The sequence below is a fragment of the Pleurodeles waltl genome, chromosome 8 (genome assembly GCF_031143425.1).
Source record: "Pleurodeles waltl isolate 20211129_DDA chromosome 8, aPleWal1.hap1.20221129, whole genome shotgun sequence".
Lineage (NCBI taxonomy): Eukaryota > Metazoa > Chordata > Amphibia > Caudata > Salamandridae > Pleurodeles > Pleurodeles waltl.
The window spans coordinates 819,897,271-819,924,510 of NC_090447.1; the positions used below are offsets into that span (position 1 = coordinate 819,897,271).

General features: G+C 42.0%; 1 protein-coding gene across 4 annotated transcripts in view; it reads left to right on the forward strand.

Moving 5' to 3' along the window:
* GYG2 (glycogenin 2) overlaps positions 1-27,240 on the forward strand; it is a 271,963-nt gene that overhangs the window by 166,528 nt on the left and 78,195 nt on the right. For all 4 annotated transcript variants that reach the window (XM_069205092.1, XM_069205089.1, XM_069205090.1 and 1 more), the window contains exons 7-8: positions 16,614-16,833; positions 20,860-20,979. In XM_069205092.1, coding sequence (XP_069061193.1) covers positions 16,614-16,833; positions 20,860-20,979 — 340 coding nt within the window. The remainder of the gene's footprint in view (positions 1-16,613; positions 16,834-20,859; positions 20,980-27,240) is intronic.

Consider the following 27,240-nt stretch of genomic DNA (forward strand, 5'->3'; position numbering starts at 1 on the left):
TTTAACACTGGTTAGAAGTGGTAAAGTGCTCGGAGTCCTAAGGCCATCAAAAAAGAACTCAGGGTTCTGAGAGCAAGAACATTAATTGAGTCATCACATGCTTTGGTATGACAATGAAAGAGAAAACAACATGATATAGACTTTCGTTTTAAAAATAAGTTATTTCATGAGCAACTGTGTTTCAGTTTAGTACATTGGATTATGCTGCTGAAATACATTTGTCAAAAGTAATAGATTTTTAAACATAAACATTTCTCCACCTCCAGTGTTTTGACTACATGGCCAGGGAGTGAACCAAGGCATGTCACTTTGTCATGTTCACTATATGTATGACAAAAAATAATGTTATATGTGGAACACAATGATTATGTATTAAGCCATGCATAAGGGATATGTTCTTGAAGGTGGTCTTTAATTTAATAGCCAATGGAAATGGCTTAGCTCAGCTCTATTTTGGTTTGCCATGCATGCAGGAAAAGGCCTGAGCCAGACATTCATTCCATGATTTGCTGGGCTTGTCCATTTCTAGTGTGCATGTATGTGAGCGAGTGTGGTGGCTTGGTGCTGAATATTGAGGGTAACTCTTACAATTTGTATGCTATGGTGTCCTCACTGAGCTGGATAGATTATTTCAGGGAAACTGGGCCTGGGACATTTCTGGGAAGGTTCATGCATCATTGCTCCTTCATATGAGTGCTGGGATATTTCATGAGTACTCTTGCCTAGCTGTTGTATTTTAGAAAAGTTATATGAAAAATGTGCTGTAAAATGTGTAATTTGAGTCTGTGTTTTTTAAAATCTTCTTGGGGAAAAACAACCTCCTCCTACCCTTCAGAGGCAGTCAAGCTCACTTCCTTGCATCTTGAAATGCAGTGCAAATGCAGAGGGTAAGCCCCACCACTTTTGAAGATCGTCTTCCAGTGCGGAAATTGTCCATTATCTACTTCTATAAATATGAATAGGAGCAATTAATGAAGGCATTCGACTGCCTGGACAGCTTATGTCTACAACACAGATCATTGGGCATTTGTACTATTCTGGAGACTATTGGAAATATATGTATTTTTGCTCAACTCGATTTAGCTGGCTGTCGAACTCTATTCAGTTTACTCTATGCTTATGGTAACCAGTAGGAAAGCCATTGTGCTCTTCCTTTCAACTTAATGAAATTGGTGTGTACCTGATTAGTTTTTTTAATCTGCCTTTAAGTCCATAGAATATGGAGCCTTTACTTAGGGACAGTAAATTGAATGCTATCAACGGATTGCATCACTCATTGTGTCACTCACTTAAGTGACATTGCAAACATGACTGTAGGCCTACCACCAGTAGTTTAGCTGTGCAGGTTTAAACTGCAAATTTAACCTGTCAAAATAACCCCTTTTTACTGGCCTCAAACCCTCCTTTGAAATATTTCTAAGTCACATTTAAGTAAGTCTTACTGCCCATTAAGGCGGGTGTATGGTATTTAAAATTAGGACATGAAATGGTTAGTGATAAACAAGTCCTTAAAATGACAAGCTGTTCATTCACATTGGAGTTATTAAGGAATCTGACCCAGGAGTCTAGGTGTGTTCATTATGCCCTCCCAATGTTGATACCAGTTATTGATGTTGAGGCAACTGGGGTTGAAATGCTGCTGTATTGTGTGTTTTTGATTTATTTGTCATTCTCTTTGTATTTCCTCCAATCCTCTCTTTTTTTCTTTTTTCTTACATTGTTAACATGTGGCTTCTTGTCCTACATTTCAGACACACTGTATTCGTAATTTGTTACTCACTCACAGAATTGCTCAGCAGAACGCAATAGAAACATTGTATCAGCTACATACTTTTTACCTGAGAAACTGTTTAGTGGAAGCCACTTGCCTGACATCCCAGATACATGGTATCCCTATCTTGCCAATTATTAGAGAACCGCTGGGTGAAACTTAATGTTTTCGAAGTAGAAACATTGTATCAGTTGTATGTTTTTTACTTAAGAGACTTATCACTGGGAGGAATTATTTATAATTTGATGGATGCTATCACTGCTACATGTGTTTGAAATATTTGATCTTTATATATACTTTTCTCCCTTGTAGAACAGTTTTATAGGAATTGTGTACTGAAATTATATATTTGTATCTATCTATATCTATCTCTCTCTCTCTCTCTCCTTTCTGTGTGTGTATATATATATATATATATATATATTCCTTTAAAAAAACAAAGGTTACAGGGATGTTATAGTTGGGTTCACATTTTAAACATACAAAATCACAGAAATTCACCTGTTCTAGATGAAGTTATCTCAAGTAGCTATAATTCGTGCCCTGAGGTAACTATAACTCGCACCCCCACCATGCACAGTTTTTTTGCAAACGTTTTACTGCAAATATTACATTGATATAATCAAAGATGTCATGAGTGCCGTAATTTGTGGGGTAATTAGCAGTGCATGGTGAGGGCACGAGTTATAGTTACCTTAGGGTACGAGTTATAGTTACTTGAGATAACTCTAACTACAACAGGTGCATTTCTATGGTTTTGTATGTTTAAAATGTGAACCTCATTATAATGTCTGTAAAGAAATGGCTCCCTGTTGCAGTTACCCCCCACTTTTTGCCTGATACTGATGCTGACTTGACTGAGAAGGGTGCTGGGACCCTGCTAACCAGGCCCCAGCACCAGTGTTCTTTCACCTAAAATGTACTTTTGATTCCACAATTGGCACACCCTGGCATCCAGATAAGTCCCTTGTAACTGATACCTCTGGTACCAAGGGCCCTGATGCCAGGGAAGGTCTCTAAGGGCTACAGCATGTATTATGCCACCCTAGAGACCCCTCACTCAGCACAGACACACTGCTTACCAGCGTGTGTGTGCTAGTGAGAACAAAATGAGTAAGTCGACATGGCACTCCCCTCAGGGTGCCATGCCAGCCTCTCACTGCCTATGCAGTATAGATAAGACACCCCTCTAGCAGGCCTTACAGCCCTAAGGCAGGGTGCACTATACCATAGGTGAGGGTACCAGTGCATGAGCACTGTACCCCTACAGTGTCTAAGCAAAACCTTAGACATTGTAAGCGCAGGGTAGCCATAAGAGTATATGGTCTGGGAGTCTGTTTTACACGAACTCCACAGCACCATAATGGCTACACTGAAAACTGGGAAGTTTGGTATCAAACTTCTCAGCACAATAAATGCACACTGATGCCAGTGTACATTTTATTGTAAAATACACCACAGAGGGCACCTTAGAGGTGCCCCCTGAAACTTAACCGACTATCTGTGTAGGCTGACTGGTTCTAGCAGCCTGCCACACTAGAGACATGTTGCTGGCCCCATGGGGAGAGTGCCTTGTCACTCTGAGGCCAGTAACAAAGCCTGCACTGGGTGGAGATGCTAACACCTCCCCCAGGCAGGAGCTGTAACACCTGGCGGTGAGCCTCAAAGGCTCACCCCTTTGTCACAGCACCGCAGGACACTCCAGCTAGTGGAGTTGCCCGCCCCCTCTGGCCCCGGCCCCCACTTTTGGCGGCAAGGCCGGAGAAAATAATGAGAATAACAAGGAGGAGTCACTGGCCAGTCAGGACAGCCCCTAAGGTGTCCTGAGCTGAGGTGACTCTAACTTTTAGAAATCCTCCATCTTGCAGATGGAGGATTCCCCCAATAGGATTAGGGATGCGACCCCCTCCCCTTGGGAGGAGGCACAAAGAGGGTGTACTCACCCTCAGGGCTAGTAGCCATTGGCTACTAACCCCCCAGACCTAAACACGCCCTTAAATTTAGTATTTAAGGGCTCTCCCTGAACCTAGAAACTAGATTCCTGCAACAACAAGAAGAAGGACTGCCTAGCTGAAAACCCCTGCAGAGGAAGACCAGAAGACAACAACTGCCTTGGCTCCAGAAACTCAGTGGCCTGTCTCCTGCCTTCCAAAGAACTCTGCTCCAGCGACGCCTTCCAAAGGGACCAGCGACCTCTGAATCCTCTGAGGACTGCCCTGCTTCGACGACGACAAGAAACTCCCGAGGACAGCGGACCTGCTCCAAAAAGACTGCAACTTTATCCAAAGGAGCAGCTTTAAAGAACCCTGCAATCTCCCCGCAAGAAGCGTGAGACTTGCAACACTGCACCCGGCGACCCCGACTCGGCTGGTGGAGAACCAACACCTCAGGGAGGACCCCCGGACTACTCTACGACTGTGAGTACCAAAACCTGTCCCCCCTGAGCCCCCACAGCGCCGCCTGCAGAGGGAATCCCGAGGCTTCCCCTGACCGCGACTCTCTGAAACCTAAGTCCCGACGCCTGGAAAAGACCCTGCACCCGCAGCCCCCAGGACCTGAAGGACCGGACTTTCACTGCAGAAGTGACCCCCAGGAGTCCCTCTCCCTTGCCCAAGTGGAGGTTTCCCCGAGGAAGCCCCCCCTTGCCTGCCTGCAGCGCTGAAGAGATCCCTTGATCTCTCATTGACTTCCATTGCGAACCCGACGCTTGTTCTAACACTGCACCCGGCCGCCCCCGCGCCGCTGAGGGTGAAATTTCTGTGTGGGCTTGTGTCCCCCCCGGTGCCCTACAAAACCCCCCTGGTCTGCCCTCCGAAGACGCGGGTACTTACCTGCTGGCAGACTGGAACCGGGGCACCCCCTTCTCTCCATTATAGCCTATGCGTTTTGGGCACCACTTTGAACTCTGCACCTGACCGGCCCTGAGCTGCTGGTGTGGTAACTTTGGGGTTGCTCTGAACCCCCAACGGTGGGCTACCTTGGACCAAGAACTGAACCCTGTAAGTGTCTTACTTACCTGGTAAAACTAACAAAAACTTACCTCCCCCAGGAACTGTGAAAATTGCACTGTGTCCACTTTTAAAATAGCTATTTGTGAATAACTTGAAAAGTATACATGCAATTGAAATGATTCAAAGTTCCTAATGTACTTACCTGCAATACCTTTCAAACAAGATATTACATGTTAAATTTGAACCTGTGGTTCTTAAAATAAACTAAGAAAAGATATTTTTCTATACAAAACCTATTGGCTGGATTTGTCTCTGAGTGTGTGTACCTCATTTATTGTCTATGTGTATGTACAACAAATGCTTAACACTACTCCTTGGATAAGCCTACTGCTCGACCACACTACCACAAAATAGAGCATTAGTATTATCTATTTTTACCACTATTTTACCTCTAAGGGGAACTCTTGGACTCTGTGCATGCTATTCCTTACTTTGAAATAGCACATACAGAGCCAACTTCCTACAATGTCCCTATAACCTTTGTTTCTTTTAAGTGAATTTCTGTGTGTTTTTTAAATTCTGTTTCCTAACTCTAACGTCCCTGTAACCTTTGATTTTTTTCAGTGAATTTCTATGTTTTTTTAAACGTAAAGTAATTTTCATTACTATCCGTTAATCCAACCAAAGCCGTGCACAGACTTTGCCGGTTGGCCACTGAGACAATACAATTTGCCTCGGGGAGGTGGTCGCCCCCAGGGTAAATGGAAGCCCTAGGAGAGGGGCCCCTTATTAAAGTCCCCAATGCCCACAGTATCTGGCTGACCCAGGGGCTAATAAAAAGAAAAGGGCGGGAGACCGCCCTTCTAAAAAAAAAATCTTGTATTCTGGATCCACAGATTTTTTTAGATTAAAAAAGAAAAATGCTTTTTAGCCTGGTGGGGTCCCTCAGGCACCCCAACACCAGAGCTAAGGGTTCAGGGTGCATGTTCCTTGGCCCCTTTCCTTATTTTTTAACTTTTTTTTCTGGGTCTTGGCTGAAGCCCAAGATGGCTACCAGCAATTCCTTGTAAAAGTGTTGGCAGCCAATCAGATATCAGCATGAGACAGTTGGATTTGCGGAGGATCTTTGTCCCTATATCTATATTTTTTGGCCTAAAATTCTCCAAAACTACTGAACGGATTGACAATAAACCACAGAAAGCTTAATCAGCGGAACAGGATCTAGCTTCATGCCAAGTTTGGTGTAATTCCGTTTAGCGGTTTGGGCTGTAGGCGTGTGTAAAGACCCTATGGAAAATTGAATGGGACAAAATGTGTTTTGGGACCTCCCTTTTTCTTGGCCCCCGCTTGACGGACCACCCTAAAACTTTCAAAACAGAAACTGAACTGAACAAAGTATACGTTTTAAAAATTTAGTGAGGATTCGTCAAACGACGCCACAATTATAAGCAAAATAAAAAACCGCTCCGTCTATGGTAAATTGATCCTAACTATACCTACCTACTGGTGACCCCCCACTAGGTAATATATATATGTGTGTATATATATATATATATATATATATATATATATATATATATATACAGTAATCCAGGGTATCATAAGACTCAGTCCTAAGGAGTTAAGGAAAGAGTATATTTAGATAAGTTAGGTGTTTATTACAAAAGGAATCATAAAAATTGCATATAAAATATACATAGTTTTTGCAATCTTATTGGTAACCACACCCTTCAACTCAACTCTAACAGTTAGGCATTTAATACAAATAAAGCAAACAAAAATGGAAGAAACATTCACGCTGAGAGGGTAAAACAGTAATACTTTTGTCAGAGTGTTTAGAGGGGAATCCCAGGGACAATATCACAAATGGAATTCAACCTCTGTGATGTTTAAATTAGTTGGTCTTTCAGTTACTTTTAAAATTTATACAGAACCATCATCAGTTCTAAGTGAGGGTCATTGTATTTGTTTCAAGAGGTTGCTCTCATAAAAATAAACAGAAATTATTTCATAATCTATTCTACTCCCTGTTTGCAAAAATTACAAATAATATTTAGACATCAATATATACATGATTTAGACTCAAAAAGAAAATGTTCTTGTCATTCATCAACTACTTGTGAATGCAAAATTGATTGTTAAACAATATATCAATCCATTCATATTTGAAAACTTTCTTGAACGGCAGTATTTTGGTATGCAAACATTTATCAAATATTCCATTCTGTTTGGCTTAAAATATGCAACATAATATTAACAAAATATAAACTAATTTCCATCACAATAACATATAGATCCTTCCTTTCACAGAGTACTTGAGAAAGTAATGTGTATAAAAAGTAATTCCACACAGGTTTTTGCAATCAAAGTGCAGTTCACATGTATAGAAAGGATTGCAATTCCTGGTGTTTCTATTACTTTCCTATATTGATACAAATCACACCATGAACCCTTCGTAAAGATACCAAACATATTTTCAAATCAGATATATTATTCAAATGCACGGAAAAGGACACATATTCAAAGGTATTAATCTGAAAGCAGTGTCAAACTTTAGCATCCCTTCCATGTTTTGAGATGTACTCATACATATCATAATCTAACTAGCTCATATTATTTAGGCAGAGTAATTCCAGCTGTCATTCATTATTCCATTCCTTAATATCACCCCTTGATTCTCATGTAAGCAAAACAGCATAGGCCCACAACCTCCAACGCTGTGTGGGCGTCTGATTGTCTGTGGCTTCTAATAAATTGCCACTTACTAGAGAAAAGCAAAGAAAAAAGTAGAAAGAGAGAGAAAGAAAGAAGAACAAAAAATAACCAAAGAAAGAAGGAAAGACGTAGAGAGAGGAAAGCATAGGGAGAAAGGGGAGAAAGCAAGAAAGAAGGGGATAGAATTGTACAAAGAAAGCAGAACACAACTTTAATTTAAAAGAAGAGTTTGTACTGTATTCACCTCAAAAGGTTCACCCTCGTAAACACATCAAAGGACCTGCAGTTATAAGTAAGGAGGTTGACAGGTATGCATTTGCTACTGATAAGGGATGTTGTGCAAGGCCAGATGAACACTTCTCTGTAAAATACACTGCAAACAATCCTCGAATGAGCATGAAGGCCATACATCTTTAGAGTCATGCTTACAACCTCATTGTGAGTTACTATTTGCATCCCAAACTTCACTGGTTTGTAAATGGTGCATCATATAATTGTCACCATGGGCAAATACACTTGCCTTCAGGGCTCACACTATTTACATTCTCTGCACCCAGACATGTACACACTGAAACATTGTCATATATATGACTACATGCCCATTACTAGCAACATTTTTAAAAATGATGTAAGGGGTTTATGGACTAGTGTCAATAGGAGTATCATGGATAATGTAATTTGAGATGTCATCAGTGATGTTGTCAATTATGTCATTTGACATGTCATCAGTGATGTTGTCAATGATGTCATTTGAGATGTCATCAGTGATGTCATCAATGATGTAATTTAACTTGTCATGAGTTATGCAATGTGTGAGGTCATAGGGAGTGCATGATGGGGCACAATTTGTAGTTAGTTCATTAAGCTATAACTCACAAATTTCTGTGTTTTTTCCATTCTTTTAATCGTTAGTTCTTATCTTATTTCAGCACCTCACTCCATCACTACAATAACATCACTTTTAACCCTTGTTTTTCAGTAAATCTATGTGTTCTTTTTAATATAAGCTAAGATCTTATTTCCATCCCTGACTATAGTGTGATTTTAACCTTCCTTTTTTCAGTGATTTTCTGTGTTTTCAAGTTAAGCTTATGCCCATCGTCCTCAGGCAACCTGCAGCCTTCCTCTATGCTGTGCATGTCATTCATCTACAAACAATAGAGGGTTGGGGTTGGCTGCAGGGCCTGGATTCTTCCTCAACCCCTTACTGTCCACAGCTTTTGGCTGTACACAGATGGGCTTGCCTTCCTGGACTTGTCTCTGGCCAGGCCCCCCACTGTGCATAGTCTTTAGTTGTGCACAGCATGCATTTGCCCTGGAACCCAACCCAGTGAAAGCAGCCAGTACCCACTGTGCTTGCCCTTCGGCCTTCAGAGTGGTAGCTGGCCTGTTACACAGTACAAGTAGCAAGGTACCACAAGGGGTGACTCGCTTGGTACCATGGTATTGAATGCTGTTGCCATGGGTCTGGAGTTGGTTGCAGGCTCCCGCCTCTGGGCATGCCCTGCGCCCAACTTCTTGGTGGTACCCAACACCCCTCAGGCCCCCCATACACCAAAGCGCTCAGTCTATGGCCTTGAGAAGTGGTGGGTAACCCTCTTTAGGGATTCAACTCCCAAAAGGCACCTAGTACCCTGTCCTGTGTGGGTGCCAAACCCCTGGCACCCAACTCCCTGATGCGGGCAGCCTTTGCACATCCACAGCAAAGATAGTTGTAGGGCCAGCTTCTGGGTAAGAGGCCTTTGGCCATCTGTAGCAAGCATGGCTGTAGGGCTGGCTTCTGGCCAGGCTCTACACTCAGGCCCCTACGGATGCCCAAACCCCAGCAGGTGCCCACCCTCCCACTGCACACAGCCTTCAGCCAGCCCTGTACCCAACCCACGTCCCACTGCAGGCAGCCATCCTCCACTGCCCATGGCTTATGGCCCGCACAAAGAGGCGGTTAGCCACAAGATCTAGTCTATGGCCAGACCTTCTGACAGGTTTTTGTAATGTTTAAGTGTACTGAGTTACCAAAGTACCACAATGCTGCTGCTTCACGAGGGATGTCACATTGGGTAGCGTGGTAGCTACGATGCAAAATATATATTTTTTTAATTTTGACTTGATGGCCCTGAGGTTCCGAGTGTGCCCACCCTGCCCCCTTACGTGGTCATTGTTTTTTATTTTGTTTTCAAGACTCGGGGACCAAGTGCCCAAGGCCTGTAAAGTCTCCCACAAAATATACTCCATGTTGTAGCTAGCCAATCATGATCCACCCACCCACTTTCAATGGGCCAGAGAAAGCACATCCGGACACCAGAGGGCTAAATAGCTCTAATTTCTTTTACCAGCATTAAATCCTTCATGCCTTTCCGAGCCCATGTTTAAATGCTAATTACAGGAAAACATCTGAACAGATTTACATCAACTCAAAAAAAGCACACTTTCTGAGTAAAGTTCTATTTTTTGGACACGTTTGGTATAATTTTGTTAAGCCATTTTTTCTGTATCTATGTTCATGGGAATCACAATAGGAAATTGCACTTTTGAGACCCCCAGCTGCTTTTTCTTGACCCCGCTTGATGGATCAGCACACAACCTTCCATGAAGAGGGCCAAAGGGGATAAAGTTGTTTTCTAAACCTTTTGTGCAGATATGTCAATCAGTGCCAAAGTTGTTAAAAAAACAAAACAATTATTTCCTTTGTAAAGTCTGACCTGACTATAACTGTCTGTCTGCCTATCTATCTTGACTACTAGTAAATACATCTTATTTTTTTAACTGTTGTGTCAAATTATAAACATATATTTATATGCTAAATTGTGGATGGGGGGAGTTCTACCGTAGAATGCAATGATTAATTTAGTGAATATGTTGTGTGAAAACAATGTTATTGTAAAAGATGTTTTTGAAAAGTCATTTTGCCAAACGATGTTTTGGAATACAACCTTATTATATGGTTCCTGAAAATAAAAGAATAAAACAATCTTACCTACCACACCTCCACTGTAATGGCTAATGCTTTTTTAATGCGTTTATCGTATTTTTCTTTACAAATAAAATTACGATCACATGCCCGTATATTTGTAATAAATCCATATTGTCTATATTGTTTTTCATAAGGTAATGAAAGGTACAGTCTAATACTAAGTAAAAACAAAACAATACAAATGAAATAGCGGTAATCCCATGTTAGTCCGATAGGAAAGTCCCATACCCCCATTACACATTTTATGTTTTCCATTGTTCTCCGCATGCACTTTCTTCATTATATTATTCACATCTGTTTATATGATATCCACAGTGTAGTATGCAAACAGCTTATTTTGATGGTAAGCATCCACACAAGTAACGAATAGACTGTGCGACGTCCAACCAGTCAAACTAATATTATGCCATAATATCCAACAACCTAGTTGCATGTGTATTTATGCAACCTCACTCACCCAAGGTCCTCCCTGTTCCAGTACATTTTGCTTGGACTGAGACATCTTTCCCTAACCTCCCTTTTAAATCAATTGATTTGATGGTGTTGCCCAACTTTATTTGTAATTTTTAATTTTGTTTCGATGTTTTGTGTTGTGCTTGTGCCTCCTCGGAATGCTTTTCTTTGGAAAGTCAAGCTCCCACGGGAATGGATTGGGAAAGTAAGCATTGTGGGCAGTGAGAAAAATGAATGTGAGTCCGGTCTTAGTACATGAGTAGCTATGCACATAGACCATGACCTTGAGGTGCATATGCCCCGGCCAAGCCATCAGAGTGAGGTTATAAAGGCTAATGGTCTACAGGACCTGGTAAAATACTGTTCCCATTCTTTTCCTCTTGAATTGGCAGGATTGTACACATGAAGTATGACACCATACATTTTTTAGAGTATTGCACCTATCACATCACCACGTGCAGTGATATAGGTTGGCTTCCTCTCTCCTCCCATCTTTAAGGAATCTCGGTGCCCCCTGCCTGAATGGGAGCCATCTTCCACAGAAATGTATCTATTTTTGTTCTGTAAGTGCATTTATATTGCTCTTCATACTCTTGATGAGGCACCAGTGTGCATTAGCGGAAGAGTACACATCATTGGGTTAGTGCATGGTTGGAAAAGTTCTGAATTCTACTTTGGCTTACGTGGGAAGCATTTTTGTGTTGTAGGTGCTTGACCAGAGTGCCACACTCTTCCTGACATAGGACTTTGTCCGTAGGCAGATAATGGTATAAAGATATAGTGGCAAACACAACTCATCACGCCCCTTCTGGCACGGATACCTCTCATTGGGCTAGAGTGCCAAGTATTCAGCAGTGGGCCAGTCTGGGCCCATTGCCAGCTGGACACAGCACACCACAACCAGAATAACTGGACCCTCCGGGACTCATTTCTGTCCCTCACTACACTTCCAAGGGACTAATAGACATTTTAAACAGAAGGAACGTATTGCAGTTATTCTCTCAGGTGCCAGCTCTCAGGCACATCTCATCAGAAGACATGGACTGGGTCTGGTTTGAGCCACCCTTCCTAAACGCAAGCAGAGAGGTTATAAAAACAACTTGGATAAGCTCAGCACAGAAGACTACAGTGTGGGATGCAAGAGATACCTTTGTGGACTGCGGTATTGAACTATACAACCCCCGCTTTGCAAAGACCCATTTATCCTTCTAAACACTGCCCCTAGAGACTGGGCAAAAACTGTCTTAAGAGGTTCAAGTGGGGGGAAGAATCACTGTACCCCTACAACAGAGGCACGCGGACTATAACCATAGTCTGCGTGCAAAACAGAAGAGAAGTCTACATGGTCAAAAAATCATTCCCACAAAGCATGCAGAGGGTCTGGGCAGAACCAGGGTGTAGGTCCTAGCACTGAGTGGAGCTCATCCAAATGCCTGTCAATCTCGTCATGGAATGTGGCAGGCCTCAGGACCACCAGCAGATCCAGTGAGGCAATGTCCTGTTTAAACTCTAATGACATAATCTGTATGCAAGAAACTTGGGAATGCTCTCCATCTCACTTGCCAGGCAATTACAAGATCTTCCAGCCAGCCACTCGCCCAAGTATATTTGCACACAGTCTGTTTTTCATCCTCTGAGCTGACCATCAACAGCAAAATGGCCCAAGTAATCACTATTAGCGGTGTGAACATTGATAAAAAAAAGTAGACTTGATACTAATTAACTGCTACATAAACGCTCCAAGGAAATTAAAGGTAGAGACAATCCTCGAACTCCTGGAGAACCTGTAATCTGTCCTCTTCAATCAACCCGATCATGAAATAGTCATGCTGGGAGATTTTAACGTAAGCGGCCTAGATGCACAACTAGAGGACTCCCCCCCCCCCCCCCAGGACAGAGGTCGTCAACTTCTACAATATTTTCTTACAACTTTCAGATTATCTTCTATCCGCCAGGAGTACATGAAACATCTGAAAGGTTGCCCCTTTCCTCCATCCTTTAAGGGAGGCTCAGCTATTGATCACATATATCTCTCAGAAAAGCTCACACAGAGACTTAGCCATTTTGAAGTTACTGAGAAGGCAGAGAGCGATCATAATCCTCTGAAATGCATTATAGACCTACAAGCTCAGGCAACCAAGCAGTACATCATGGTAGGGGCCTCAACAGTCACAGAGAAGGTACACTTGGCGAGATTAATTAAATGGTGACCAAAGCATTCTTATTCTGCTAAAATAGCCTTATGGTTAAAACCTCAGACTCAGGAGCCTAACCAGAACCTTGAATGGTGGGCGAAGTCTGTGAACGACCTAGTCATTCTGCTGCATGGTAAGCCAACAGGTGCTTACTCATCTCGCCCCACCCGGGGAAGTACGGCATTACAACGGGACGAACATTTTCTCAAGGCAAGGCGGGCACTTCGTAGAGTCCTACGTATGCATAAACAAAAGCCCACACAGGACACAGCGGCTCAGATAACGAAAATCAGAAGATTCCTCAAGAAACAAATATGGGAACACAATGCAGCAAAAGACTGTAAAGAATGGGAAACCATATTCAAGCTCATAAAGGACCCTAATCACACCTGTTTTTTGGGAGCATGTAAACAAGCTAGTGAACGGCCACAAGTCAATGGAGAATGGTGTAGCAGAGACAGCAAGAGTCTCTCACGTCACTCTCTTGTACACGACGTAAGAACCAGATCCAGACTTGGGCAGCTACAGGCTTGACAAGACTCAGCATCCTTCCCCCTCACAGTCCTAGTTCCCCCCTCAATGGTTGAAGAACACCTAGTGAGCGAAGTAGATCAGCCAATTGCACCTGATGAGGTGAAAGGCACGGAGCTGAATAATTTCTCCATCAGCATGATAGAGAACGCTATAAAGAGTACTAGGAAGGACGGTGCTCCAGGGCCAAACGGCCGACCAGCTTCTCTGTTTAAATGCTCTCCGTTAGACTGGGCAGAAAGGTTGTCTCAGCTCTTCAACTACGCATATCAGCTGACCCCTGTCCCCGACTCCTGGAGAGGGTCTATACTCTGTCCAACCTACAAAAAGGGGGACCTCTCAGTAGTTTAAACTATCAACTAAAAGCTCTCCTGATGTAGAGGCAAACATTTACTCTCGACTGCTGCTCGGCCAACTGGATGTCTGGGTTCAGGGGTGTCAAATCCAGCCATTCTTCCAATCTGGCTTCAGACCTGGGGCCTTTACAGTGGGCAACATCGTGGCGCTTTCACACCTGCAGTATCAAGCAGCTAACACCAGTCACTGGCCGCTATTCTGCTGCTTCATTGACTACAGTGCAGCCTTTGACAGGGTAGACTGTGAAACCCTACGGAGGAAGTTGTCAGCATGGGGCATTGCAACACAATTCCTAAGAGTCATCATCTCACTGTACACCCACACTTGGGTATGTGTCTTACCAAGTCTAGGAACATTATCTCGGAAAATAGAAACCAACAGAGGCCTAAAGCAGGGCTGCGTTTTGGCCCCACTACTGTTTAATTTGTACACCACAGACTTACAGAAACATCTGAAGGACAGCAGCCTGGTTCTACCAAAGGTTGGCCCCACAAAACTCAAAATCATCCATAATGCCGGCAACATTGTGATAATGGACTGCACAAAAACTGACCTACAGTGAGCACTAAATGCCCTGATCACTTTCAACATGGCTAATCAGCTTCAAGTTAATCAGGAAAAAACAAAAGTTCTGATATTTGGAAAGTACAAGAACAAAAAGATCATCACCTGGCAGCTGGGAAGCCAGACCATTAGTACAGCCAGAAAATATAATTACCTGGGGGTGTGGTTCACAGAAAAACAATGTGGCAGGGATACAGAAAAGCGAGATCAGGCAAAAAGCAGCTGCCATCTCATATGGAATCGCCCAACTGAGTAACCAGCTAAGAAGTGCTTCGGCAGCCCCAATACCAAGGGTAATAAAGGCTACTCTATTTTGTGCTCTGCAGTACCTGGCATTTTCTGGGTCTTTAGAACCCACCATAGAACAAGCTCACTGTAGAGCATATTTAAAAATCTTCCAAGAACCGAAGTACACCTGTTGCTTTAAGCTCAGATTGGAAATGGGCCTAGTGTGGCAGCAGATAGATTGTCAAGCTGCCATCCTGAAATATTACATTGGGCTCAGGAATGCCAATTCACTCACATTAAAATACTTCTTGAGAACAATTTTTGAAACTCCTGGCAATCCATGGTTCACGCAGCTAAATAAAGTACTAAACATCTTTGGAACGGGTGACTCCATTCAGCTGGCAGATACTGTGTCATTCAGTGCTTGGAAAAAATCAATCAACAGAAGAGAAAATGAACTCTCAAGGGAGCACGATCTACTATCAGCCAAATCACCACCAACAGTGCCAGCGTTAAACGACTCTTATTTGATCAGAGCCCTTCAACCATACCTCCTAGAAGAAATAAACACAGGAACTCGGCACCAGAATTTGTATGTGCGAACAGTAGCCCTGCCAATCAAGGACTTTAATCCCTGCTGACCTGCACATAGATACCAAACAGCCTGCAGGCTCTACTCCTACCATCACTAAAGCTGGCTACACCTTCTGTGCTGCTGTTCCATATTAGCAGCCGATAGGAGACAGTTAATAATTCCAATAGCTGTGGCCCTGGGGTGCGGACTTGCATGGAGACATCCAATCTCTGGTTATGACATTTGGCTGCTTGGGCATTGGCTAGATGTGCAAAATACATGACAATTCTCAGGCGGCTGTTAGCCCAGTCAGTGGGGGCTGACAGCACGGTGCAAGTGAGGCCAAAGGAAACCTAAGCACCCCCTGCCGAACACAGAGACAAATATTAACTCCTTCTTAACATCTTTTTGTTTTCCTCTTCCATCGCTTCCTTTTTTCTTTGAAATGTTACCAAATTTGAATGCAAATGTTATCCACTGTGCTTTTTTATAGTGGTTTTAATTAACTGAACAATAAATTGATAATACTACTACTGAGAAAGGACTAGAACACATAAGATTTATAAGAAGTGACTATATCATTATGTTTGTTTGGAATAGAACAGCACATATACTTGAAGTAGAATGATGTGGAATGAGAGATAGATGCAAAACTGTACTTACCAACCATCAGTGCAAACAATACAAATTGTTTGGTGGTGTTTATCCCCCATCATGTGATTTTTGTGATGGGAGAATTTGTCTGTTGGTCACTGTGGTTATGTTTTAGTGTTTAAGAATGAGCCAGGTTTCTTTTCAATGTCCTAGATAAAAAGAGAGTGTACTGTTTTGTGAGTATCTTTGGAATTTACCTCCGCAGGGGTGGAAAACTCTCATCTGAAAGATGGTGGCATGGTACAATCAGTGAACAACTATCAGGCCTGTTCATTGATTATTAATCTAAAGATTTTGTGAAAAATAATTCTGGATTCCCAAAGACACTCAATACCAAAATGCAGCTAGGTTTACAAATACACCCAGGAATATGCACATTTCCACAGAAATACATTGTTCTACTATGTTTATACATATTTTTATAGAGATGTTTTAATTTTGCTATATAGAATATGCATTGCATGTCACCTAGTAGGCAATTTATTCCAAACTTAAATAGTGCAATCAAAATTTGAGCAAAGCTATCATAGATCATGTACTGTATATAGTATCCTATTCCTTTTAGTTGTTTTGAATTATTTGTAATAGTAACAGCTTGAAAACAAATATAATATATTTTTTAATTTGTTCCACTATCTCTCACTTGCAGGTTCGGGTCAGATGCCAAAGTAATTCATTTTCTAGGCTCGACAAAACCCTGGTCGTGCAAATACAACCCACAGAGCCAATCGGTCACAGAAGAAGGAACGGCATTGGGACATCAACAGTTGGCATTTATCGTGCTCTGGTGGGAGACCTTCATTTCCAGTGTGTTACCATTGCTGGCAGAACACGAAAACACCGGGGATGCCGGCAGCCCGCAAGAGAAGGTAAATGCAGTTCTTGAGGAGATTTTGAATGAAAACTTGCTAACCTGAGTGGATATTCAAATTGATAAAAGGCAAATACTTCATGCTGCTTCAAGCTGGTGGCTCTTGGTTTTTAAAGACCTAATAATTTGCTGTGCCGTGCATTTTGGTTGATTTCAGTAGTATCTTGGAAATGGCTATTTGGGCTTGGTAGTTTGGTGTGGTATTAGATGTTTGATATTGTACTGAATTATCACAACCTATATATTATCTGACAAAAATATTGTGTCTTGATTCTGGTTTACAAAATGATCATTCCATTGGAGTTAATAACAAAAAGATCGACCCCCGGGTGGAGCAATATTTTGGTAAAAAATATTTGGCCCACAGTAGTCATCTCAGGCCATTAATTGGATATTGATAATCTGACATACAATCCAGCAAAATGCAAGGATGGGGCACCCATCGCCCCCCTAGCCATTCTCAGATCACATGAAAATGGAAATAATACCACTTTGTCAAGTTTTAGCCATTAGATTAATATTTCTGCTACTGGCAGCCTCATCTATTGCGAGCACTATCTTTTGATACCAATTCCACCTGGTCCTGTACATCTGCTCTAGCGAGGGCTGCTAACATCTTTATAGAAAAGATTAAGTAAGAGGTATGGTTGTCACTGTGCAATGTGGTTCTTGCAGTTGGCTGTCTGCCAGCTATCATTATTCATCTGGAAGATAACCTTTCCTTTTGTTGCTTGAGCCAGCATCTTCAGCAGAGGTCCCCAACCTTTTGTACCCAATGAGCAACACTTTTGTGGCAGTCAAAATGATGAGCAACAATTGAGCAATAATGGAAGATATAAGCGTTGCCTACTCTTACAAAATGAAACCTACAAGTTTTCTTTTTCTTTTGAAATACATCCTGTTTCCCATTAAGGAACTGGCTGAATTTTAAAGAAAAAAAAAGTTTGGTTTATTAAAAAACAATCAGAAGACATGGTGACCTGCTAACCCCAGCAGACTATCATCCCTGTGATTGCTGTGATTCCTAGTGGGTCACAAAATGTGACCAACCTCATTAATTTTCACAAGCAATCGGCCCACTAGGAACTGCTAATTTAATATACATTGTTGAATACATTAGGGATTGCGATTTCAAAATTGCGATTAGGTAAGTATCACAATTTGGAAATCGCTACTCCTAATCTTTGTACATATGGCCCTAAATTGCATTAGAATGAAGCCCTTCAAGGACTGCAATGTAAGAGTCACTGTAGTGATAACACAAACTATTTCAAATGCTGCAAACATCTGTGATCTCTCTTGAAGAAATGAGTCAGTTTCACAGCAATTATGTGTAGGGCATCATTTGCAGTAGGGAAAAATGATTTATCAAATAGTATCAGGAATAGTATCAGGTAGTGAGTAGGAACTGTTACATTGTATGAGAGAGTTGCATCCTTGAGGCAATCCATCTGGCTTGCAGCACAACTGACTCTTTGCATCTTATTCTGGACATGATATTCCTTTTGCAAAATATTAGTCACAAATTGGGACCAGTATTTTTTTAAGACTCTGCCACTGAACAACTGAATTATACTCCCTCCACTCCACTCTATGACTCTACTCCAACAAATCAACTCTACAACACTACTCCCACACTCCACCCAATGACATTCCATGCCACTAACTTTTTGACGTGCTGTACAGCAGCCACACTGGGTTCTAACATGGCAAAGACCCATTGCCAAGCCAATAGATCTTGTATCGGTGAGACCTTTTGACTTTGCCAATGCTTGTTGTCCAAGGAAGTGAGTCTGAGCATGTAGTGAAAAACACATTGTACCACACTATAGAATACTCCAAAATACCTAAATTGTGAATAAACCTGCAGGTCATCCAAGACCCCACCCTAACAATGACAACTGTAAATTGTAAAACATTACAGCAGTCAGGCAACCATCTGTCATCCCTTCATTATCCCCTCTAAAGGGGTGCCTATGAACCCCCAGCATGCAAGTATACATTGTAGTTCCTTGGCAGGTACCCTAAGATGCAAAGTGACGGAGTGCTGCTTGGAGGTCATGAAACGAATAGCTACACAAGATTAAGATGGTTGGCTCAAGAATCTCGATCTCATTTTAGTAATGTGTTCTATTAGAATCAGCAAGTCTAAGGCTTCCGGTTGGAAGGAGTAACTGGGTTTTATGGTCTGAAGATCTTTGGAATGTTTCCTGAAGAACATGCATTAGAATATTTAGAATGAAAATGCTTCACTGTGAAAGTAAAGAATTTATGTGGTTTGCTATAGTTAAATTTTTGAGAGGTCATGTGAATTATTTCTTCTTTTAACGAATTGCTCTATGTAGGATGTGGAGATAAAGAGCTTTGTAGAATGGCCATTATTAAAAAATTATGGATTCTTTGTTACTGAAAGGGAATTTAAATTATTTTTTAATTTGCTGACATTAGATGTTAGATTGACTATTTTTTAAATTTTTAAGTAATTAACGAGCAAAATGTATTATTGTGACATTCTAATGGAATTGTGTTAATTTGTCAATGACCCATATGTATTAAGTTATCCAATTAATTTATATTTGAAAGTGCTTCATTATAAGTTAGAACCAAGCAATGCATTACCTGACTCCATGACTCCTGCACTAGTACTGATAGGGCCCTCTCTTAATACAGGTTTTAACCCAGAGTTTTTAGCAAGTTCTATCTTCTTTAACTTCTTATGCGCTAATTTGTCTGGACTTGTTTTTCACATGGGGCAAGTCCCTGTGTATTAAAAAAACGATTATCCTCCTTTAAAATCCAAATTAACTAATATCATACCTTACATGGATCAAAACAACAATTTTCTCTCGCTTAAGAAGTGGACATCCCTTGCCGATAATTGTTCCTATAACATAAATGTGCTTTTTTTTCTACAGAGAAGTGTAAATGAGAAATAGAAGGGCTTCAACTTCCCTGAATTGAGAAAAGAAAATGTAGCTGCTAGGCTCTTAATAGAATCCACCACTGTGGCAACTGAGGCAAATATGATTTTAGCTTAGATTAAGTATGTTTTATGATAAGTTACAGCAGTGTCTAGCGACATTACAACCTGAATGTGTATTGAGGACACCAGGGGTTTTGTCCAATCAATTTTTTTGCTGTAAGAAATCTTGTGTGATTAAGCAGGCCAACAGTGCCTTACTGTTTTTTGTGCACCTCGGACGGGAGGGGAACAAGCATTAAAATGTTATACCCCATTTTGAGGTGTGTAAAGTGGAATGGGGTGGCAGTTTGGCACCCGGTAAATTCTGATCCCCATGGGTTTAGGATCCACTGGATCTTTGCACATATGAGGCCATGTAATTTGTGTCACTCTCGGAACGAGGATGTATATGTATTAATTGTATACAGAACTACCAAATGCTTTATAAGGTTGTTTCTTTGTGTTTGACAACCACAAATAACTTCTCAATGCTCTGTCAATATTCCCAACTTAAACACACAGGGTGTAAGCATGTTCCAATAAAAGGTCCGTAACAGAAACACAATTAGTGACTAGTTAAATGACAATGGACCTCATAACAAGTGTTATCGGGCTCTTTGGAATTGTAAATTCCATCCGTTTCACACGGAGATTTAAAACATACTGAAATTTCAGTGTGAAATTCAGAGAATAACATGCCAGAACTGATGTGGAAACAGTGATGTCCACATGTTATTCCCCAAAATATGTAAATTCCATCATTTCCCCACTCCCACAAATAGCAGGACTCCAGGTATCGGTAATTTTCAAAGATTGAGAAATAGCAGGGGTTATTCTGGGCCACTCGTTATGAGGGCCGAAGCATTTTCTACATTGGTAGTTCAACTGACACCACGACAGACTGTGCTTCCCTGTTGTTTTGTATGACGTCACTTGGAACCCCAGGTGGAAAACAACCTTTTGGATACCTACCCGTCTTCATTTGTATAAACAGTATGAAATGAGCGCACAGAAGCCCTCAGTTACAGAATTTGACGCTTTGACCTCTTGTTTCTTTTTTAGCAACATTACGGCGGAATTGAAATCACAATGAAAAGAGAAGATTCTTTCTCATCACAATCTAGCCCACCAGTTGTGGAGCCAGCGGCAGAGAGTTCTCCTCCGGGCTCACCTGAAAGAACTGTAAGCCTTTTAATAAGGGCATATTTAAAGGTTTCCTCCAAAAAGGAGCCGTTTAAAGATTTTATGTCAGCTGACAAAATATGAAACACTTATACCTCACTGAAATTGTGCACACATGAACAGTAAAACTCTAGTATTTTTACATCGAGAATAATTTTGAAATGGTCCTAACATGTGAATTTGTACTATTATGCCAGTGCCACGACATGATTACAAAATATGTAAATATGCACAATTCATCAATTCTGTTAAATTTTACTATTACAACTTGGGAAATCGATGCTCACTGTCCCAGTGAAGCCATAATTCATGGTACTTCATGATAGTAGCTAATGCAGCTGGCAAACAAATGCTACAGATAAAGAAAATTGGTGTATGGCACAGACTACCTCGCATATGTTACAGGGACATTGCATGCCACAAAGAAACATCATGCTCACATTGAGAAAAAACAACTTAAGGATATCTTTTTTTTTTTAATAAGGTCACGCATATCCGAGGTGTCTTGCTGTGTACAGTTGTGGGTATTTTGTCGCTCATAATACACAAACTCGCCCCCTCTGCTCCCTATCAGCCACCATAGAATTATTGTTGCATTGTTTCTTACGAATGATATTCTCTGGATGCAGGTATGTAAAATAAGTGTGGACTCTGTACTATGAAACTAAACGTGCCAATATGCAGTGTGTAAAGAGTTGCTGACACATTTGTTAAAACACACAAAAGGTGGTGGAAAGAATACTTGCAGTAAGTTTAACCTCTGGCAACCAATCGGGCTAGCAATCCAGCCCATTGTTCTTTTACCCACCATGCCACCTCAATTTGGATCCAGCCATATGCCAATCCCTCTTGATTCAGCTCCAGTAGTAACAGTCCAACCATCAGTGTGTGTATTCCCATCTGTTGGGGATCTGGCATTGCAGTTCAAGCTGGACTATCCCTATTGGAGCAGGACCAAGACTGATTTGCATAAGGTGGGGTCTCTGTTTATAATGGCGCAGTGGGGGAAAAAAGATGGCCAGGAATGCGAACCCAGAGTGATTACCAGTGGCTGAGATTAGTTCAAGTAAGATTATTTCAAGCATTCTTTCCATCACCCTGCTCTGTCAGTAGGTGACCTAGTGGATGTGTATGCCTAGAAATGGGTCCTGAGCTCACTGTACTATTAAACTCAAGCTATATCTCACTGATGAGACCTAAATAGATTAAAACTGGTCCGGGGTTGCTTATGGTCCTTACTGGAGGGGACCTGACCTGTCAGTTTGGGCGGGACTGTTTCTATTGGAGCAGGCCCAACACTGTTTTGCATAAGGCGGGTTGTGGCCTAGAATGGCAGAATGTGTGTAAAATGATGGTCAGGAATGTGGCCCAGAGTGATTCCCATTGACTGAGATTAATTCAAGCATTCCTTTGATCACCTTTTTGTTTGTGCATTAGATGCTCTAAATGCAACGGGTATGCCCAGACGTGATTGCCATGTTCGCTGTGCTTTAGGACTCCAGATATAACGCACTGATGAGAGCTAACTAGGTTGAAACCAGTGTAGAGTTGCTGGTGTTCTTATCTCGAGGGGACTGGGCTTGGCAGTTCAGGCTGGAACGTTCCATTTGGAACAAGACCAAGGATGATTTCCATAAGGTGGTTCTCAATGTAGAATGGTACAGTGAGTGAAAAATTATGGTCTAAAATGAGGCCCAGAGCATTTGCCATTGGCTGAGATTAATTCAACCGTTTCTTCCATCACCTTGTTGTTTTTGCAATAGGCACAGATGTTAAGCACTTCAATGTAAGACACTTCAAAGCTGTGTGTGGGTTAAAATGTGTGCTAACCTGAAAATAGGGTTTTGCTTCTTTGAATCGAATTCCAACAGTACAATACATAAACTCGGCATCATAAATACCTTAATCAGCTTGTGAAAGTGGTTATCCAGAGGAATAATTCAGAAGAGCTTAAAAGCTAGTTCTCCGATTACATATATATATAGATAAATTGTAATTCTGTTATTTGCCTGCCTTTCGCACTGCTTGTTATGTTGATACACATTCAGAGTAGCAACAAACCAACTGTAATACCTTGTTGCAATAGAGTATCAATGTAATTTTTCTTGTTACAATTAAGCTCTAGACTTAATTGGATGTATGTTTCCAGCATGCACTGCTATGAATCACTTCTTCCATCTAGTGTTGATTTTTGAGTAGTACAACTTGTTTGTCTTAGAAGTGATTTTGGTTTCAGGGTGACTCGCTGGACCTCTCTCAAATCTCAAAATGCACCAGGACCCAGACTTCACCTTAGGTTAACTTTCCCCCCATTAAGTTACAATACATTTTACACCAACACCTCGTCTGTAACCTTGGTCTGCCAAGGGACCACAGTGGAAGTTTTAGGCCTTTCAGTCCAAAAATACCATTCAGCACCAAAGGTGGGTGTAATATGCCTCAGGGTAGCACCAGCACCGCACAGAATCCACCATTTGAGCTGTTTCCAAAGTCTTTGAGTCAGACACCAATGTAAGAGAACAATCCTTCATTCCAGACGTTAATACAGTACACATTATATTTCGAAGAACTTTGACTTCAGAGATCAAGATCCAGGGACTCCACTGCAGCCTGCATTCATGACTAAGGCTACATCCTGGAATGATTTACTCAGCTTCGAAGACTAGCTCTGACAGAACTGCTGTGAACAGGGTCCAGCCTAGTAACTACCTGAGGAATTTTCTTCTTGAGGGATATCCTCAAAATGAGTTTTGACTCCACACACAAGAACAGCATCAAAACCAGCCTCCTGCCTTAACTGAGGAGAATCTTAGAAAAACTTCTTAACCTATGCACTTCCAGTTGAAGCCTATAGTGCTCACTAAAGAGGTTTGGTATCTAATAGTTCCTTCAACATCAGAAGAGAGCTCGACTTTATGGCATGCCTGCAATCTGAGATGAATCTCAACCTTGAGAAGACTCAAAAAGAATCTTCAGTGCCAAAGATTTTAATGCTGGGCAAAACCTCAGATCCAAAACAGGTGCACAAAGAGGAAGAGAAGAAGATTTGAATATACCCATACCAGCTCTCCCTGATGCAGGCCAGACGCCAGTCTACATTGATATAGAGACTGGACAGTTCCCAGCCACTCCATCAAGTAAGTGGAAGCTTACAAGCTATATTGCTTTACAATCTGTCTGTCTCTATCTTTAAAAAATCAAAAATGGCTACTGTCCCAGTGCCAAATTCCTACTAGCAACGTTTCCTTGTGATGGGGACATTTCTACGGATCTGTTACTGCCCTTCCTATCAAGAAGCAGTGGAGGTAGAAGATGTAAATGCATGCCACTGTTATAGGGTTCACCCCCGCAATGAGGAATTGTTGGAACTAAACCTTGAAAAAGCTTCTCCTTCTGATGAAACATCGGTATGTTATTCATTTATTCTCATATAGCCTCAACAGCAAAATGTTGGACTGAAAACAGAGGAAGAATATGAGGTTTTCCTTACTGGGTCAAAACAAGCCAATACCTGTGTCTGTTTGAGTGTATTACAAAGTTGCAAGGATAATTTCTGATGGATACTTCTACCTGCAGATTCCTCGCCACTTGAATATACTCTAGATGCCAGACATCTTTGCTCATACTCAGCTCCAGAATCCACCCCTGACATGACATCAAGGTGCTGTAAAAGGGTACCACCATGTTACACTGATGTCCGTTTCTCTTTTTTCTATACCTTCCAAAGTGGATCCATGGTTGCTTTTCTTAGCACATTTCTTTACGAATTATCTTATTTGCAGTGTTTGACAGTATGTTTCCATCAAAATGTAATGCTTTAAGCATTGTTGCTACTTTTACAAACAGATGTTTCTCTCAGACGCTCACAGCATCTTTCTCTGCTGCCTGAGGACCAAACATGACTCTAGGTCATGCAAGAAGTGTGAGCTCATACAATCCAAGCCCATCAAGGAGTGGAAGATGAAACTCGTTATGGGGCCGACTAGACTGCTGGGCCATCGTCACTTCAGATTCATATTTCACACTAAGTGCTGCTCTGGTTCAACTTCGACAAACACATCTTGGAAGCAGGCCACTTAAATTGAGAAGTACTCCGAGAGAAGCACAAGAAACACCACTAAATAGATATATTGGTTTCTCAACATCGTTTCAGTTTGAAGAGTAGGTCTTCCAATTGGTGGCGTCCTCCCTAACTCCAGACTCAAAATTATCTTAGAAGGCTATTTTGGTAGAGATGCTACTGGCACCAGACTAATTGGCAGCTGTGGGCTTGGAACTTCCTGCTTGATTTCCAGAGTTTCCAGCCCCTGAGCTGGCCCTATACAGACTGTGACTTCCACTCATAATATGCTGTTCTTCTAGTGTGGTTACCTCTAGTGTGCCTGTAGGCTCCAAGAATACTTCTGTTATGGGGCTTTGGTGGAGCACCCTTGAAGGTCAAGGAATATATGGCTATGCAGGTAGTGTACCAAAGCAAAGGAGCTGGCAAGGCATACACCAAGAAAGAACAGACACAAATATGGTAAGGGACAGGAACAGTACAGAGAAAGCAAGGGAACCCTAAAGTGTACAAACAGAGAAAGGATCCAATAATGGGCAACCAGACTGGGTTACCAATAGGGTTGCACACAGGTAAGAGATAGAACTTCCCAAAGCAATCGGGAAACTCAGGGGCATATTTATACTCCGTTTGCAGCGAATTTGCGTCGTTTTTTTAGACGCAAATTCGACGCAAAACTAACTCCATATTTATACTTTGGCGTTAGACGCGTCTAGCGCCAAAGTTCATGGAGTTAGCGTCATTTTTTGGCGTGAACACCTTCCTTGCGTTAATGAGATGCAAGGTAGGCGTTCCCGTCTTAAAAAATGACTCCCAGGCATGTGCGTGGTATTTATACTCCCAGGCAAAAATCACGCCCGGGAGTGGGCGGGGCAAAAAACCCTGCATTTGCGCCTCTTTTTAACGCCTGGGTCAGGGCAGGCGTTAAGGGACCTGTGGGCTCAGAATGAGCCCAGAGCTGCCCTCCCCTGCCCCCAGGGACACCCCCTGCCACCCTTGCCCACCCCAGGAGGACCCCCAAGGATGGAGGGACCCATCCCAGGGAAGAAAAGGTAAGTTGTGGTAAGTATTTTTTTTAAAAAAATTTGTGGCATAGGGGGGCCTGATTTGTGCCCCCCTACATGCCACTATGCCCAATGGCCATGGCCAGGGGACATAAGTCCCCTGGCCATGGCCATTGGGCAAGGGGGCATGACTCCTGTCTTTGCTAAGACAGGAGTCATGTTAATGGCGTCTGGGCGCCCAAAAAAAATGCCTGACTTGCCCCATTTTGGGAAGCCCAAACGCCATTTTTCCCTACGCCGGCGCTGCCTGGTGTGCGTGGTTTTTTTTCACGCACACCTGGCAGCGCCGGTCGGCTAACGCCATTCAATAAATACGGCGCCTGCATGGCGCTTCAGAATGGCGTTAGCCGGCGCTAATTTTTTTGGCGCAAAACTGCGTTAGCGCAGTTTTGCGTCAAAAAGTATAAATATGGCCCTCAACGTCTTTGTTCAGAATACTCATCCGGATAGTCACCCTCCAAACCCCATAAAAAGAAGGCAGCAAGCATGATTCTGTATCTCGACCCGGGGCAGTACTTACATGCACGAGACAGCCCCCATGTGCCAGATGGACACACAGAGCAGGCTCCTAAGGTAATAGAAATGTCACACTGTCACAATTAAACATGTAACAGAAGAAAAAGGGTGAGGTAACAATTGCCGTCTTGGAATTCACGAGCCAATCCCTGTACAAAAGGAAGAAAATGACACACACAGAAGGACAAGATAGCACACTTACCAGACACAAAGATCCCAAGAAGAATACACAAGGCAATTAGAAAGGAAACTAAGAACTGTAGCAAATATTCAAAAGGAAGGCATCCAAGGAAAGACTAGAGAACAAAAGGGACAGGACAAAACAAGGATAATAGGAACTGTAGCAAGCAAGAGACTGGAACTACAAGGGAACTAGAGACTGCAAGAGAAACACAGAGAAACATTACATAAACCACTAGCAAAACCTAAGAGACTGGGTAGAAAATATAAGACCTATGACAGAAAAAAAGGAATTCCAAAACGAAAGTAATTGGAGGAAGAGAAGGAGCAGCTAGCAGTGATTAAAGAGGGAGCACCCAGGGTCTGCACCTGACTGTAGACAAAAGGCAGACAAGAGAGTAAAAAACAAAGCAATGCAGTGCTTGGAATGATCTGCAGCAA